Source organism: Abrus precatorius, unplaced genomic scaffold (assembly GCF_003935025.1).
Source record: "Abrus precatorius isolate BTA unplaced genomic scaffold, Abrus_2018 Scaffold9, whole genome shotgun sequence".
NCBI classification, from domain to species: Eukaryota; Viridiplantae; Streptophyta; class Magnoliopsida; order Fabales; family Fabaceae; genus Abrus; species Abrus precatorius.
Window position 1 is genome coordinate 12,931,477 of NW_020874439.1, and position 18,475 is coordinate 12,949,951.

An 18,475-nucleotide genomic window follows, 5' to 3' on the forward strand; every position below is an offset into this window, starting at 1 on the left:
CCGTAGAAGTGAAGCAGGAAAATTAATTTGCCTAAAATATAAAACATCTATCTTGCAATAGTACAACCCAAGGCTTAAAATAAAATTCACATGGAAGAAGTTACACCATCGACCATAGTACGCATTACTTGAAATTTATCTCGTTTCTCAACACAATTCGCATAAAGAATGACCGAGTGAAGTATTGTAGCATCAAAATAGGGCAGAGGTCACGTAAAATTGAGCATGCGTTTTGCAGAATCTAATGTGTTACATAGTAGCATAGCAACGGTCATTGGCCCAACCCCACCAGGCACAGGAGTGATGACGGATGCCACCTTTATGGCTTCTTCATAGCACACGTCACCTGTGAGACGATAACCATCCTCGCAGCTAAGATCCTGCAACACTTCATCCTTATACTTGGTTAGTTGATATGTAGCAAGGAAATTAAGAAAAGCTATCTTCTGTTGTAACCTGAAACTCACCTCAACCGGTGTTGTTCCAACATCTATCACAGTTGCACCGGGTTTTATCCAGTTCCCACGGACCAATTTAGGCACTCCAGCAGCTGAAACTACAATATCAGCTTCTGAGGTGATATGTTGAGGGTTCTCTGTGAAGGCATGTACGACAGTGACTGTCGCATGGTGTCTCTGCCAACATAATGATATTGCAAATTAATGCAGAAGGGGAGAGAAGGGGGGGGGGGGGGGGGAGTAGATAGGTGATTTCAGGCTTCTAACTGAAAAAATTGTTTACCTGCAATAACAAGGATGCCGGCAACCCAACAATATTGCTTCTTCCAATCACTACGGCTTTCTTCCCCATAATCTCAACTCCATATCTGATCAATAACTCGATGCAACCCTTCGGAGTACACGGAATAAACAGTGGTTCCCTTCCTCTCATGGCAAGATTCCCCATATTAAGAGGATGAAAACCATCCACATCTTTTTCCAGGGATACAGCGTCAAGAACTTTTTCCTCATCTAGATGCTGTCGCAAAGGTTGCAATAAGTCAAACACACTAAATCATTTATTTCTGAATGTGAGCTAATCCTCAATTGCTCAACTATTAGCAATAAATGTACAGTAGCCATGTGAACAACTAGTTATTCAGAAAACAGTGACAGAAGAATATTTCACCTTCACATTACTTCTCCAAACAACCAAATTTAGATTAACAAAACTTTTTTATTGATGGCATCAAACTCGTGTACACCAAATGGTTATGCTATTGATGAAATTATAATGTTATTCCTCGTTCCTTTTCATGATAGCATCAACTTCTGTTTCCAAAGATCATACCATGAGAAGTCTCATTGCATGTGATAAAGCTGTGTGTTGCTGATTCATGTAAGGGGTGTTTGTTGTATTTTGAGAATGTAATTGTTTTGTTAGTGAGTGTCAAAATTTGTAAACATGAAAGAATTTGAGAGAAAACAGAAGAAACCAAAATGAATTAATGCAGAAAAGATGATTTTACAATATTGATGTGCTCAAGGACAGTTTGACTGCTAAGTAACGTGCTCAAGAATTGGATTTGAACCAATATATCAATGCTACTTGCCCTTTTGCAGACCATATCATGGTGAATGGATTTACCATCCTCTTCATTGCAGTTGATACTCCTGAAATCACACCAGAAACATCTGGTCGAAGTCTTTATGAATGCTAGTTTTCTTGATCCTTTCGTGGACAATTAAAGGTTTGAAAAAACAGAATGCATTAGCCCCATATTCCTGACATGTAAGAAATGGTATGCATGAACCAAAGCTGCTTAAACAAGTGTGAGGAGAAAAGTGTAGGAAACGAATAATTTTTTAATTTTAGCATTTCACTGGAAGCTTTGAAAAGTCTGTGGTAGTACCCCTTTTCTTGAATAAAAGCTCAACAGATACTAAAGTCCGTCCAAGTTATTGTAAAAAATCAGATTCAGAAATTACTTGTGGTAGAGGAAGTTGCACAAGAATACCGTGGACGGATGGATCCTTGTTAAATTTCATGACAGCATTTTGAACATCCGTTTCTGCACAATCAGCAGGTAATTCAGTCACCAAAGACTTGATTCCAACTTCTTCACATGCCATTATCTTGTTACGAACATAAATTTGAGAATCCCTTCTCTGGCCCACCAAAATTACCGCTAATCCAGGAACCTTTCCTAGGCATTTCTTCATTTGCCTTACCTTAGTAGCTATTTTAGATCTGATTTCCATTGATATCAACTTTCCATCAAGAACTACAGCAGTCTGTTCTTTAACTGAGGCAAACATCAATTTCAATACAGTATCTTATGGAATAAAATGGAAAGAAGGAAATTCAGAATGAATTGTATATAAAACATTTTAACAAACTATTTATATGTATAGAAGCAGAAGAGTTTGAATGAAATTGTGTAGTGCTACACAATTAAGGTTCTTTTGGTGAACAAGAAAAAAGAATAGAATAGAATATATTTTCCTATCTTATCTCATCTTTTACATTTGTTAAACTAATAGGATATGATAAGTTTATCTTACGTCCTTATCCTACTCTTTATTGTAAATTTTATCTCATGGGGAGGGAGGCTGGGTTAGAAACAAACAGGACAGAAGACAATGTAGCTAATCTGTTAATTTATTATGAATCAATCGTGAAATAGATAATTGTCTATTCCTGCACATATCCTATCTTGTTCTTATCCAACTCCCATATTTTATCATTTCCTATCCTATTATCTCCATCAATCAAGGGAGTCACCACTGATATAAAAAAAATATCAAGGGAGTACCCAAGCAGCTAATTTGGTGCTAACATACAGAGCCTTATAGTTTGTTCGCATGTGATATTGGATAAATAAATTAATCCGATAGAAGTCATTGTATTCTTAAGCATGTGACTCGTGCAAAACCATACCTTCAGCCACCATGAGGTTTATTTTGTTCTCATTTCCTTCAAGGATTTCAATAACATAACTTCTAGCTATTGACATTCATTGAAGAAATGGTTATTAGACACTGATGAGTGATTAAATTGAATGGACCATGGAATCAAACATAGACCCCCTTGATCTGTTGATACTTTGACGAAGGGATGATGAATGACAAGACTGTTAAACATTGGAAGAGAATTAGAAGTTATATATTGTCTGGAGGAGTCTACAAACGACTGCAAACCCAGCTTTTGCTCAATTAAGTAAAAACTAAAGTTGAACAAATAGAATTGACCTTATACAGCATAAAAACATAAAAAATGATAGAATTTAAGAACCAGACAAATATAAATAACAGCATAGTCAAACCAAAGGAATAAAATACTTACAGCTACTATGTGTTGTCGGAATACTCTGACATGAAGAATTAGGATTCCAGATGTCAGGAAGATCCAGAGATGGAAGAGGAGGAGATAGTAAAATTTGTCCTAACTGGTGACCTTTCATGGTATGAAGAAACCTTATTGTTAGTGGAAGACGCTTTCTTATATAATTTGGCCATGTGATTGCCACCAAGCCCATTATACTTGTCAAGCTTTTATTGGCACCATTTTTCCTGTAGCAAGTTTATCGTAGAATCAATTCTCTCTCTCTTTCACTTTTAATGCATGGTTTAGCAATTAACAGAGCTGCTGGAATCAAAAGAAACAAGTCTATGTGCATTTTCTAAAGATATGACATTAATACATAGAGAAGAAAGGACAGTGAGTGATGATGTTGACGAACCTTCCTTGCTGATCCAAAAGGTATTCAACAGTTATAACTTTAATTCAGGTATTAGTTAAGCTGAATTTAAAAAGCCAAAATGACATGGCTAAAATGACCACGGACAAATAAAAGTAACCCAGAGGCCAAAAGCTGAATTTGGAATGGACTGTAACTGGATAAGAAGCTATACCAGCAGCCTATGACACTCCGAAGCAAATATTTTCAAACATAGAAAATCAGATCCAGAACCAGAACTGCAAACCAATAATATTGCCCAGCCCAATCGAGTTAAAACATTTAAAGACTGTTTCGCCTTTCTTGATCCATTTGCTGAAAATACAGGTAAGTGAGGTAACATTGAAAGAGATTTGTCGTTTAAACGGCAGAACAGACTCTAGATTTAAATCAACCCTTTCAGTGAAATAACAAATTACATTTGAGTGACTTTTCGAGTAGTTGTGAAAATACAGAATACTAATTATGAATTAATTTAATTTCGAGTCAACCGACTAACCAAGTAAGAACTTGACGACAAACGAAATCAACCAGAAAGTAGCTATGCAGATACCTCGCAGATCATTTGTTCGTTGTTGTTGTCGTGATTTTTCGGGACAAGCCGTTTAAAGAATGATCCCCATTGTGATGCGGTAAACTGGCGGACCATAAACGCGCACTCTTTGGTTCCGATTCAAGGAACGGATAAATTTGAAAGGACGGAGGGAGAGAAGGGGACCAAATGAAGGGCGGAGAGCTGAGAAATTTCAACGAAGAGGAGAGGAAAGGGAACAGCTGAATAATTTTAATATTAATTTCACATTTTTTTGGTTGATTGGACTGATAAACAATTCAGTCCATTATATATATATATATATATATATATATATATATATATATAACAATGAAGATGTTAATCATATGATTATTACGTATAATAATAAAGTATTATAAGAGTTATTGAATTATATTCAGATATTACATTTGATAAGAGTTTAAGAATTAGATAAGATATGTTACACTTAAATTTATAAATATTACTGTATAATATTATAAAAATTGTGAATATAGAAATTACACAAGGTATAAATACGTTTAGTATAATATTTTATGGTTTACTTTTAGTGACCACATATAATTATTAACTAATTGTAATTTAAAGGATCTTGAGATGAAACTGAAGACATTGATAGAGATGATGTTGATGAAAGACTTATTTTATTAGACACCTCGTCTGATACAGATTTAGACGATAATTTTGATTCAAATTTAAATTTACTATAACAAAGTCTTGGAAATGTTGTTAATTATTTGTATATTAATTAATATAGTAATTTTCAGTGATGATAAATATGGATAAAGTTTAAATGCAAGTGAGGTTGAAATTGTCATTTGAAATTTAAGTCCACACTACAAGTACATTAATTAGGAATACCTAGATCAAGAAATAGAAGAAGGTTATAGCCATTTCTTGAGTTCAAAGAGATTTATTATATGTTGGTTTATTATTTGACTCAAAAGATGAAGTTAAAAATGTCTTAAAACAATATGCAATAAAAATACATCAAAGTTATTTTGTTGTTGAGTCAATACTAATAAAGTTGCATGTGAAGTGTTTGAACTATAATAATGAGGTGTGGAGGTAAACATACATGTCTCAATCCTACAACATCTCAAGATCATACTATACTTGATTTAGATTTGATTTGTTTATGCATTATTGGTAAATATATAAATAAATAAAATACTTTTAAAAAAAAAAATTTGACAAAGCCTTATGAGAATAGATGTTATATGTTGTTTTTTGTGTAAGTACGGTTAATCTTGAACTACCATGGCCTATAAGTCTAATTCAAGAAAGGATGACCACTCAATTTGAATATAAAATTTCATATAAAACGACTTGGAAGACAAAACAAAAGGTGATTGTAAATATTTTTGCTGGTTGAGATTAATCGTATGCTACATTGCCAAGATGGTTAGAGTACATGCAATTCCATGTTATTGGCTTTCTTTATAAGATTGAAATAAAAGAGTATATTGTTGGGCATTTAGTGGATAACAAATTTAGAGTTTTTGAACAATTGTTTTGGTGTTTTAATTAATGTAACAAAACTTTCAACTTTTGCAAACTAGTTATTCAGGTAAATGGAACTTTATTGTAAGTATTGTCATACACACAAGATGGGAATAATTGTGTCCTTCCACTAGCTTTTATTTTTGGCAATTATTCGTGTGCACGTAACAACAAAGACATGATTATGCTTAATATCTTATAGACATCATACCAAATTGGTGCATGACTCAATTTAGTTAGTGTCACTCACACGCTTTGAAACATAGTAGGTGCATTACAACCCTCCACAAATTCATTCTCTCATGACACATAGGTGGCAATAAAATAATCAAATCAATAGTATATGGTTACTAAATAATCTTAAGTAATCAACAAAGTTTAAGGTTATTTTTATAAAAAATTAAATAAGTTAAATATGAAGATAATTATTATACAAAAAATTAATACTTCCTCACAACTAAGCATATTAAATTTATATCTACAATAAGAAAAGTCCTTCCTGTAACATCCTTATTTTTATTTAACTTAATAAGAAATAGAATTCGAAATAATATAAAAATTTAATTAAATTTAATACCGATTAAATATATCAAATGAAATCATAACGTATTATGTGAATTTATTCAAACGTATGACAACTTTGAATAATAAAACAATAATTATTAATAAATTTTGAGAAAAAATACATCAAAATAACATAAACATACATCGTTCTCATAATATACAAGATATTAACATTTACAAAATATTCATTAAAATACATTAAGACTATTTTTCCAACATTTACAAGATTCAAAATAAAACAAGTCCTAAAGAGCAGTCTATCCGTCCTACGAACAAGATATACTAGTCATACCTATGTCATCCTTCTATCATCGCTATGTCGTCAGAGTCGAGGTCATCATAGATCCGAGATATATCACATTCTGGTCAAATCCTTAGGTTTTTCTAAACCATATCAGCACAATTACTTTCAATGGGTGTTATTATAGACCTTTCATCAAATTTGTAACCCTAACAGCATAGAAATGTCCTGTAATCGTACACTTCCCAAGAGACAAGTGAAATGTATATGTCTGAAGTTTCTGTAACGCCCCAGATTTTATAATATCGTTTAATTAACTTCCCAAGAGGGCCCTAGGTGTGAGGCATGGAACTATATCTTTCTCGTTGTAGCAAGAAGGCACTAGAAAGAGAAGGATGAAACTGTTGCCTTGTCGCTGTAGCGAGAGGTCTCTCGCTATAGCAACAAAGCCACAATTTAGATTACATTTCTGAGTGCAGTCTCACTGTAGCGATATTCTGCAGAAACCAGAGTGTTGTTTTGTCTGAGTTTTTCGCTATAGCGAGGGAGGGAGTTGCTGCAGCGAGGGGAGAATATCTTGCTGTAGCGGGAGTATAGCGACCAGAGAGGATTTAAAAGGGGTTAGGGTTCGAGAAAGGTTATTTCTCATCTTTCCTTCGAAATTTCTTCGATTCTCTCAACCTGAAACCCTATCCCACCGATTAAATTACCTCCAAAGCCATTTAGGAGCTTGATTGAAGGTTGGATTCGTGTTGGTAACGCTTGGAGGTGAGTTTTAATGGTTAAGGTTTTCGTTTTTCATCCCCTTTCTCTATTTCTCGGTTTCCTTGGATTCTCATGGAGTTCTTCCATGTATTTAGGCCAAAATCTGTGTGGGGAGCACTTCCGTGGTTAAATCGAGTGTGGGTCTTCAATCCAAGGTAAGGGGAGACTCTACCCTATCTCTTTGGGTTTGATTGTTGTGTATTTTGATGAATATTGCAATGTAGTTGAGATAGAGGGTAGAAAATATGTATTTGATGGAATTTGCTGTGTTGTGAGGTGTGATAGCATGTGGAAACCCATGATGGATGATTATGTGGTGTGAATATGCTAATACTTGATGAATGAGGAATGTAAATGTGAACTATGTTGAAAATATTGTGTGAGTAAATAAGAGCAATATGTGTGTCGTGCAATGTGAATAAATGTGGGCCGAGAGCCTTGTACAATGGTGAATATTGTGTGTGTGGTTGAAATGAATTATGTTGTAAATGCATGTGGGCACTCTTATGCCATATATTGAGAACAATTATTGCGAAGAAATGTGGGCCTAAGAGCCGTGTAAAATAAATGACTGTGGGCTTTGTGCAGTGTATTGTGCTATGAATGGTTCAACGATATACTGGGGGTGTGGAAGATGAGAACGGTAGAAATACCTTGGGAAAGAGAGAGTGGTAGTGACACCAACAGTGAGCGTGGGTGCACAACGGGTCACACACTCTCTTCTTGACTAAACCTTTGACCACTACCTTTGCTAAGCGACCTGTGACTGCCCACATGGTATCCGTGAGGCAGGGGTAACCTGTGACCATCTATAGTGAAAATCTGTGATCATAGTGCCATAGTGAGCGTGGCTGACATGCAGTGAATGCACGAGATTATTGTTTGATAATTACGTGTGTGCAAACTATTTGGTGCCGTGAGTGCATTAGAGTTGATTTAAAAAAATGAATTGAGGGGTAATGCTGCCTGTGAATATATTTATATGAATTTTATTAGAAATAATGTAAAATATGCGCAGGGTGAGACTCTGTGTTTGTTTGTGTAATGAGTAGTGTAGAGTACTCACCCTTACATTTATTTTTCAGGTAATCAATACGATCTGCACCGGTCTCAGTGAAGGGGTGGATGGAACTGCTATAGGACTTATGATATCATTTTGAAATTAATGTATTTGAATTAATCGTGTAGCAGTGATTTGATATGAATTTTGTAACCCCTTTCCTTAAATTTGAAACATTTTAATGAGGATTTTATTTGAATGAAAAAGTTTATTCTCCCTATTTTTGTGAAATTCATTATTTTGGAAAGTAAAATTAAGGTGTTACAGTCTCTATCTCTCCACTACAGAAGGTCTAGTGGGAACTGACATGTGTGAGCAATTTCAAAAAATCCTGCAAGTTCTAAATGAAGAAGGATCTTTACTAAAACACCTTTCAAACCTGCTAGAATAAATTGCCTTTTCCTAACTTTCAAAATAAAATGACCTCGACCATCTCAATTTTTTTAGATACGTGAATGCTCTAGAATCACAATAATGAAAGATCCTCTGATTCAAGATAAATTACTCTCCTTTGACTTGAAGATAAAGCCATCTAAAAATAAATGTATATGTGTTATTTCAATATTTTTAAGAATAAAATAATTAACAAAAATCTTAATACAAACGTAAAGCATTAAAATAAATAAATTTTTAATTTATTTACACAAATAATCAACAAAAATTAAAATACCATGTAAAGATAAATTTTAATTACAATCATAATAGTACAATTACAAAATATATACATAAACCAATTATAATACAAAATATTAATGATTTGTAACAATAATTTGTTAATATTTATTGATAAATACAGATTTTAAAAATTTAATTTATAAGACCAATATCTATATTTGTTATTTAATTTTTACACCTAAATTTATTTATTATATTTAATTCAATAAATTTAAAGTGTAATAATTAATTTATTATCTCTATCATATTTTTAAATTATTTGTGTATATTAAATTTTTAAATTTTCACTATTTTTCTCTCTATCACATTTTTTATGATTCAAATACAAATTAAAAATATTAAAAAATAAAAATTATAAGACAACTATACTATATTAATATAAATAAGCATAATTAATTAATCATCAGATTTATTAAAACGAATTACAACTATAATATTTACTTTAAAAATCTATAATTTAAGTATGTAAATATGCAATTTAATGATAAAAAACACATTAATTAACAATAATAATTTAAAATAATTACAAATACAATTATTCACTTTTAAATTTTATAATTTAACAACAATTTATTTAAGTATGAAAAAGTACTTCAGTGTGAATTGTAAATGAAGAAAGGATGTTATTTATACGTATAGTAATGAAATTAAACATTAACTAATTAATTATTTACCATGCATCATAAGCATGAGTAAGAGGATTGTTGATACTACAGTTCAACACAATCTTGGGATGCAGGTGCCTAAGTTCTAAGAAAATCTTGGGAGGTGAATAAAGGAAAGAGTTGATCTAATGGTGTAGAGTAATTCATTATGATTAAGTCACGTGATCAACAAACTCTTGCCAATCTTGAGTTGGATAAATCATTTATCAAGATCATAGTATATCCATTCCCAAATAGCTTTCTTAAAGTATGATATTGTTGACAAATTATTTTATGAAATATATGTACTTTTATGGAGTAAAGAATGAAATTTTCTGTAGAGACATTGTATCTTGGAATCTCCATGCATTTCGTTATTAAATAAGAAAAAGATTCATACTTAACTTGCATTAAGCATCATATAATATGCGAATTGTGTAGTGTGCTTGTGAACAAAACTTCTTATGTGGTGGCAAAGTAAATTTTAAAAAAATATATATTAAAGCATATACAAATTTATATTTATAGTTGTATGTTACTTCTCTTTCAATATATGTACCATCAGCTTTTGATATAACATAATATATAGATAGGCTAGAGGTGAATAGGTTGAGATCAATTGAAGTAGATGCAACATCCTTGGCTTGCTTACCAGGACTGAAAGTTAAGGAGATAGCATTTTCTGGAGGCTGTTACTTTGAGGAGTAGAGTCTTTTGATTCCTGACCTCAACTAAGAAAGTATAGAAGGTAATAACGACTGTGACTCTCCCGCCCTTATCCACTATGACAGTCCGTCCTTGCAGAACAGAAGCAACTGCTGTTCCGGCACTACCACGAAATCCTAGCAGGGGAACATAAGACCTAGCCACTTTATTTCCTGCTTCGCGAGACAGTGCTATCCCAAGTCAAGCACTAGACGAAAGGAAATGAGAGAACCATCAGAAGCTGCATCAACAGTTCGCGTTGAGGAGATGGCATTTTTTGGAGGCTGTTACTTTGAGGAGGAGAGTCTTTTGATTGGTGATCTAAACTAAGAAAGGATAAAAGGTAATAAAGACTATAACTCCCCAGCCCTTATCCACTATGATAGTCCATCCTTGTTGAATAGAAGCAACTGCTCTTCTAGTGCTACCACAAAATCCTAGCTAGGGAACACAAGACCTAGCCACTTTATTTCTTGGTTCGGGAGACAATGCCATCCTAAGTCAAGCACTAGACAAAAAGAAATGAGAGAACCATCAGCAGCTGCATCAACAGTTCGCGTTGACGGCTATAACAAAATCTAATTAGAAGAGCTTAACGTAGCTTGACCCTTGGGCTCGGGAAGTAGAGTCAAATTCACTGGACCGAGACTATATAAGCTCATATCTGCTAAGCCTACTAATAGGCCAAGAGTGAACCCTCTTTCTTTTCCGGTTTTTCAATTAAAAAAGAGGCATGACATAAAGCCCTTCATACTCTAAACACCTTGATAGGAGCTACGGAAGACAATGTTCATTGATCAACTATTTTCCAATATTGATGTTCTTTTTGGTTGAAAATGAAAGTGGAACAGCTCATTATTCACAAGCAAAATAGAACTGAATTGAAATGAAAATTATGTTAATGAAACTTTGCGGTTTGTATATACTATTATAGGTACAATCAAATGGAAATAATTTTTGATTGAAATAATCAACAATAAGGACATTGCAATTTAATAACTTTGCTGAAAGCTTAATAATCAACACCAGCAACCTAGCACAGAGAAGGAAGATAAGGAACATATCAGAATTTCAGAAATAGAAATGTTAATCAACAAGAAGAGAATCATCAGAGAGAAAGGCTCAACACACACGACCTTCTCAATGAGCATAGCCCTCCAATAAAATGTTCCTCCACTTTGCTCTCGTGATTTTTCCTTGTGACCCCTTTTCCCGAATCCTTAGCCACGTCACCTTCATGCATAAATACTTTCCCGTATTTTGCTGCTCCACTTGTTAGCCTGGGAGGGTTTGGTTTGGCCTTGATTCAGGCTGCATGTTACAGAAAGTCAAAAGAGAAAATCTCTTAGGAAATAGTTGACACGGGGCTAGTGGAAGAAATATTCGATCATTGGGAACGTACTCTACCCACCTTCTCTTTCACGTCACCTTCTACAACTAGAGAGAGACCTTTCACGTGCCATTTTGCTCCATTCTGCTTGTAGGAAGAAGAGAGAATTATGAGAAAAAGGAAACCTGAGAGAGACAACGAACCTTGTTCCCCTTTTGAGTTCTTATGAGAAAAGGGAAACCTGAGAGAGACAACGAACCTTGTTCCCCTTTTGAGTTCTATCACAGATATAGATTTTTATGAATGGAAATAGTAACCCTAAATTCAGAAACAGAGCAAAACGAAACAAAAGAAGAAATACTTCAGAGAAATTTTCCAGAGCTTTCAAGCACGCCTTAGAACCTGAGAATCGAAGAATAGAAGAATTGAGAACTTATCAGTGAAAGAGAATTGATTAGATTAGAGAATTAGAGAGAATCTGATAATCAGAGGGAATGAACTATATCAGAAGGAAGCCAAATACCATTTTTCATGCTCAATTCAGTTCATAATCTTTCCATTTATAGTTGGGCTTCCTTTCACGAGTGCTGCGCCTGGTCTCCACTATTTCCGAATCATCTGCCCCGTGTCTTGATGCTCCAACTAACTCTCCCACCAATTGTTTCTTCCTTATGCACGTTACATGTTCTGAGAAAGAAACCATAGTTGCACTCCCTCCCTTGATCTCTGCAGCACAATTCTTCACTTTTTGAAACTCCAAACTTTCTATTCTTCCGGCCACTCAACTCTTTTAGAGCTTTCCTCCTTGTCCCTCAGAAATTGAGATCAAGAGCCAACGACAACCTCCTCTAGCTTGCTGTTGTTGCACTCCATCTTCTGCATCTGAGGAGACTGTGGGCTTGAAGTTAATTCCTGCACCTCTTTTCTTTCTCTGTAAACAGCGACTAACAAGGTAGGGAGGAGTCCAAATGTATGTCTTCTGAGTTTAGTTGCATGATTAGTATGTGTGTTGGTAAGTGTCTGGTCTTATTCACTGTGATGTCTATAATTTTAAGCCTATTGTGGTCTGCTTTGTATGTGTGTTCTCTATGTCAATCAGAGTGTCTTTCTTCACGTCCAAGATTTGCATGATTTGATGTTTTGCTATTTTCTGTTATGCATGCATTTCTGAATCAGAAAAATGATTTCCTTCTCTCTCTGCAAAGTACATAGCCTCAAGTTCAAATAGTAATGTGTTGAGACTTTGATCTCTACAATATGATATGTGCTGAGTAAATTGCTTCTCTTCTGTCCTTCTGTGATGCGTGGAATCTGGAGTGAGTCATGGAGTTCGGTTAAGTCTGCCACGTGTGTGCTGCTACATCACAATAACACGATTCATCATTCATCTAATTTCTCTACCGTAGAGTGCTATCTTAAATCCATAATCATGACTTCTTGCTGGTGAACTGATGCATTTTCTCTGATGACCAGATGTAATTTCCTCATTTCTCTGAAATATGCGTGTTTTGAGTCTGAATGACGTACTAAGGTCTCTGCAACCTGCATACCCCTGCAATTAAGAAAAGTGCTCTCTTTTACTATTCTGTGATATGCATGTTTCTGAACTAGTGTTTATGCTTTACCAATTTCTGTAACTTATATGTTTTCTGTGATTAAGTGGAAAGTTACATGTTTAATTTCTGATATGGAGAAACCATGAGCACTGAGATCTGGAAATGTGTTTATTGTTTGGAATGCTGCATAAATTCTGATTGTCATGTCTGGTACCTTGATAGTCTCGGATCAGTTCGGAAACTTTAGAAATATAATACATGGCTGACCTGTTGAAAACCACATAAGGCTGAGAGGAAAGTTTCTTTGATTGAAGCAGCTTTTGAGCTATGACAGTTTGAAATCCTTGGCTGAACCGAGAACCCTTGCATGTGAAAAAAATGCAAGAATGGTATCTAATAATGTTTAAATTATGTAGCTGATAATATAAGTTATATCATTAAAATAAGAAACATCAATTTCCTTTTGACCCTGAACACAAGCCTCAGACCTGTACCAAAAGCTGAGAGTAAGCAGATTGCTAAACCAACCTTTAGATTAATGTGTGTATAGTCACCTAACTCTGTGCTGTTGTTTACTTGATAAGATTTCCCACATTGACTAAAAATAGAACCAAAATACTCTTTATAAAGAATATGGTAATCTTAACTTTTAGGAGTGAATTAGGCCTAAGTTTCTTAACATGGTATCAAAGTCAAAGTCTATTCAATTTGAATGTTAGTTTATCCACAAATGTCTAGTCTTGTTGAGCCACCCGTGCAGATGTCCAGTCCTTAATACCAGACATTTTTCTGGCTGTGTCTTGGGTTGTTTCTATCACCCTGAACTATGAGTAACCTTAGAACACTAAAACCCTTAAAAATCTCTAGGCACAAAGGGTAAGGACTGATAGAAGGAAGTGTTTACTAGGCAGAATCCTGCTAACGATCTAAGAAAACATAGTTGGACTAATAGGGAGAGCAACAAAACCAAATCAAAGTTGGGTTGGCAAGTACTTAAAAGTGACCGAGGGTGGACTACAGCAAAGACTTAGGAATTCACCCTAGAAACACCATAGTTGACTAAAGAGGAGACTAATACACTACTTAAAAACATTAAAAAAAATCCTGCAAATTACCTTGGGGAAAGAAACCGAGAGACACCTAAGGTTAGACAAGATAAGTTCTAAGTAAAAAGGGTTAACAAGGAGGGGAAAAACAATAAGGGTAGGTAATAGATAAAATTACAATTAATTACTTTAAAACCACTTAGGGGATAGTAACTGAGAAGTGACTAAAAATGGAAATAGCTATCTTAACCTACACTACCAAACAAGAATGTAATTTGGTACAAAAGGAAGTGTAAACCAGAAAATAAGTGTGAGAATTACCAATCAGACAACAAAAATTGTGGTGAGGATAGAGAATGAATATACTTTTACATCATTATATGTGAGGGACGAAATTGTCAAGGCTACAGTCCAATACAACTGTGGGATGTATGTGTACAAGTTTTGTAAGAACCTCAAAGACGGCAAAAAAGAGAGATGACCCAATGATACTGAGTAGCTCACTACGACGAAGTCATTACTGTGACATTTGTAAGTATTAGTTTATGACATTAAAAAGGCAGAGATTTCATCATTTGGGAGCCATATTAACCTGTTGAAGAGCAAGACTATCAAGAAAAGAATTTCTCTTTTGAATACCAAAATTTTACTATTCCCACTGTATTGGAAGCACTCTGATTGTAGTAAACCATAACTAACTCAACAAGTAGTGCAGGAATTTTCTTTCGTGATATTGATTTTCTACCTTTACCAACAGCTTAAAATCCAATACTAATTGCAATTTCCCTGTAATTTTTGTAAACGAAACACAACCAAAATGCAATTGCAATTTAAAACCCCAGAGCAATCTAAACTTGTTAAAATCTAAATATTCCACATTTTACAGAATGAACCCTGGCAATCTCCTGATAACCTTAACCACCCAGGGATCCTGAAATTCATGCTCTGAAGGCTCTGAACCATTGCCCCACAAATATTAAGGATTAGTCATAATGAGCCACTATAATACTCAGTGGTTTGCCAAATGCCCAAGACAGCATACTCCATTTCAAATAATCTCGTCAGGGGTGTTTATTTTTCCCTTACATCAACGATAGCAAAAATCTACTTTCATAAGCTAAGGAGAGAGATCATCAGGAAGCAGCTGAAGATAACAAAGAAGATGGAGACATGTACAAGGAATTCTGGTGTTTTATAATCTGCCAAATCTACTCCTTCAGTCTTCAGAGGCAATAAACCAGTGGACCTCCACAACTTTTCCTAAGTAGATGACATGCCTAAGCGTAGTGCAAGTAAAAAGCATATAAATTTGAAAGGTTTCTTTACTCCTTTTATTTTAGAAAGATCTAACATAATGGACAAAACTAAGAGGGCCAATACCATTTGAAAATAGTTAAGATGATCGCAATTTCCTTTTGGAGATGAACATACAAAAAAAAAACATTATACCCAAGCGCCTTATTGAACAAAGCAGAATTACTGTATAAGAACAACTCATGCAGTTTCATGGCACAGTTTAATTTGGTAAAACAGAACATTTCCAATGGTATGGATGCGCTCCTAGTCCTTTCCTTCTCCTATGTCTCATTTTACTAACATCGCATACTTTTCATTGACACAAGCAGCAGCTGTTGCTTAGGATCAATGAGATAATATCCAATGAAGCACAAATCCTAAGAAAAAAAGATCACCCTTCTTTATTCTCTTTAATTAAATTATTACTATTCTTCCAATCCCCAATTCCAAAATGCTAAAGCAAGACAAATAAAGCACGGTGAACTCAACTAAGAAAATAATAAAAACTGATATAACATAATCCAAATCCAAATCGTACATGTCATAGTGGAATCCATATATCAACAACTAAACCATGAAATGCAAAAAATTACAATTTCACCACAAATATCAACCAGAAAAGAGGGACTCATCAATTTCAATCTTCACAACCTCATTATCTTCGAACTTGTCTTTCTTGGAAGGTGCCGGTGGTGCATAAAGCCTCGGTGGTCCTCTACCCTTCTTCTTATCCTTTGGCCTTGCCTAATAATAATAATAATAATAAGTAATTAAAAAAATTGAAAACAAAAGAGAAAATGGGAGAAGTATACATTTCCAAATGAATGGTTGAAGCGCTTTCCCTTTGCAGTTTTCCTGTCGCCTCTGCCACAGTAGACTGGGAGAGAAAGAAAAGGTAGAATTGTGAAAGGGGGTGTAAGAAATTATACAAAATAAAGCAAAATTATTGCAAAGTTTGAAATTTTTTTTGAAGCAAGTACCAAAAGGGGTTGGTGAAAAAGTGGAGGTTGCAGAGACTGAGAGCGAAGGAAGGGGTGTGAAGAGCGGTGAGAAGAGAGTTTGGGAGTGAGAGAAGGAAAGGTGAGAAGAGGAAGTGTGAGATTGATTGGCGAGTGGAAGAGGTGATGCTAGCAGCAGTGACGCCATGGCTTAGGATAACTCCAGATAAGGCTTGAGAAGGAAAATATGGTGTTGGAGCTGAAGTCGTTTTGTATTAGAGTCAGAGAGTAATTAAACATTTGGGAGTAGATATAGAGAATTTACAGTGAAATGTTACCGTAATAAAAGAATTGGCTTAGAAGGTTAAGGGTTACATATAACAAGTTGCATGTTTGAACCCTTCCCTTTATAAAGTGAAGTTTGTAAGTGTTCAACATTTTTTCTTAAGAATTCTTCTACTAAAAAAACTTATAGACAGTAAAAATTGACTCCTTTTTCTCACAAATTGAAATGTGTCAATTATTTCTTCATCTCCTTCTTATTAACGCACACCAAAGTGTTTATATTAATATAAATTTTATTTATTTATTTATTTATTTAATTCTTCTCCATAAAACATGTATAACATTTATAATTTATTTTTTTAAAATGGTATTAATTTACTACTTAAAAAATAAAAGGATTTAAATTATAATTATTATTTATTAAATTTTCTATATATTCTTTTTAAGTAGTTCTTGTTAAACTACTATTTTTACCATGATTTTCTTCTTTATTCTTTTAAATTAATTCATAATTTTATAAATTCATTTACACCTTAAATTCATCGAGTTTCTACTTCGTATTTTATAATTTTACAAATTAATTTATAATTTTTAAATTTACTCTACCTTAAATTCATCATAAATTCTATACTTTGTGATTGAATTATGATATATTAATTATTATTGAGATTAGTGTAATATGCATGCATCAGAGTTTTGTGTTATGTTAAGGTGTAGTTACTAGTTAACTATTGTAAATCCTATGAAACTTATCACAATAATTAACTTTAGTCAGAATTTGTATAAACCTTTATAACATAAGTAAATTTTTTGGCACATAAAGCCCAAGGACTTTTGATTTATTGGGCATTTTGGCCCATAAAACTTTTTGTCCCTAACTTACATAAACTAAGGATAGGGATAGAACAGTTGAACTTTTTGACAACTCTATTTATAATGATGTTTTATTATAGACAGCCTAAGATGCCTTCAATTTCAAAGCAAAAGAAAATGAAGCAATCACAAGCACACTCAATCTTAATCTTAAAGTTACAGCAATAACCATCTCAAACTCACTTGTCAGAACAACTTACCTCTTTATCCAAAGAAGCTTTTAGAAAGTTCCATTCATTCATCTCCAAATTATCAGGAAAATCGCCCATGTGATGAATCCACAATTTATTGAATTTTTACTTATCTTTTTAGTGTTCTTTAATAGAAAAAAATAGATTTAGGAAGTGTAAATAATATAAAAACATTATTTTGGTCAAATTTTATAGGTTTCTTAATTTTTGGTTAATTTACATTGATTTACATAGATATAATTTGCAATTTTGATCATTTGAATAATTGTGCATGAGTTTCTAGACTTATTCCATGGATTTTTAGCATTTGAGAAAGTTTGAGATGAAAGTGATCACTTTGAATCCCATAGTAAACACTACAGGAAGCTAAATCCAGAAGGGTAGACTAAAGTGATTACTATGAACCCATAGTAACAACTACAGAGACCCAGTTTGAAGAAGACCTGTGCGTGCTTACTATGGAACCATAGTAGACACTCTGGAGCAGTAACAGTAATCACTCTGATACCAAAGTGAACACTCCAGAGAGGGCAAAAGCACAAGACTTGCGCGTAGCTACTATGGAATCATA

The 18,475-nt window shown here is 33.9% G+C and overlaps 2 protein-coding genes across 2 annotated transcripts; both read right to left on the minus strand.

Annotated features, from left to right (window-relative positions):
* Window positions 1-2: 2 nt before the first annotated feature.
* LOC113849538 (bifunctional protein FolD 1, mitochondrial) lies at window positions 3-4,371 on the minus strand. Its single transcript, XM_027479512.1, has 6 exons — window positions 4,233-4,371; window positions 3,286-3,512; window positions 1,929-2,245; window positions 742-978; window positions 468-635; window positions 3-380 (listed from the first exon to the last, which is right to left on the minus strand). The coding sequence occupies exons 2-6, from the start codon at window positions 3,476-3,478 to the stop codon at window positions 210-212; spliced, it is 1,086 nt and encodes a 361-aa protein (XP_027335313.1). The 5' UTR covers window positions 3,479-3,512; window positions 4,233-4,371; the 3' UTR covers window positions 3-209.
* An 11,707-nt stretch (window positions 4,372-16,078) lies between these two features.
* On the minus strand, window positions 16,079-16,781 carry LOC113849850 (30S ribosomal protein S31, chloroplastic-like). Its single transcript, XM_027480053.1, has 3 exons — window positions 16,598-16,781; window positions 16,430-16,494; window positions 16,079-16,361 (listed from the first exon to the last, which is right to left on the minus strand). Exons 1-3 carry the CDS (start codon window positions 16,761-16,763, stop codon window positions 16,227-16,229), a joined length of 366 nt encoding a protein of 121 aa, XP_027335854.1. The 5' UTR covers window positions 16,764-16,781; the 3' UTR covers window positions 16,079-16,226.
* Between the last annotated feature and the right edge of the window lie 1,694 nt (window positions 16,782-18,475).

Bases quoted from the DNA above. Each gene is read 5' to 3' on its own strand.
- LOC113849538 (XM_027479512.1), bottom strand. From the start codon at position 3,478: ATGGGCTTGGTGGCAATCACATGGCCAAATTATATAAGAAAGCGTCTT. The intron at 2,246-3,285 runs GTAAGTATTTTA...TGTTTGCCTCAG, and splicing joins TCCGACAACACATAGTAGCT to TTAAAGAACAGACTGCTGTA. The intron at 636-741 runs GTAAACAATTTT...TTATGTTGGCAG, and splicing joins CGGCATCCTTGTTATTGCAG to AGACACCATGCGACAGTCAC.
- LOC113849850 (XM_027480053.1), bottom strand. From the start codon at position 16,763: ATGGCGTCACTGCTGCTAGCATCACCTCTTCCACTCGCCAATCAATCT. The intron at 16,495-16,597 runs GTACTTGCTTCA...TTTCTCTCCCAG, and splicing joins TTTTTCACCAACCCCTTTTG to TCTACTGTGGCAGAGGCGAC. The intron at 16,362-16,429 runs GTATACTTCTCC...TATTATTATTAG, and splicing joins TCAACCATTCATTTGGAAAT to GCAAGGCCAAAGGATAAGAA.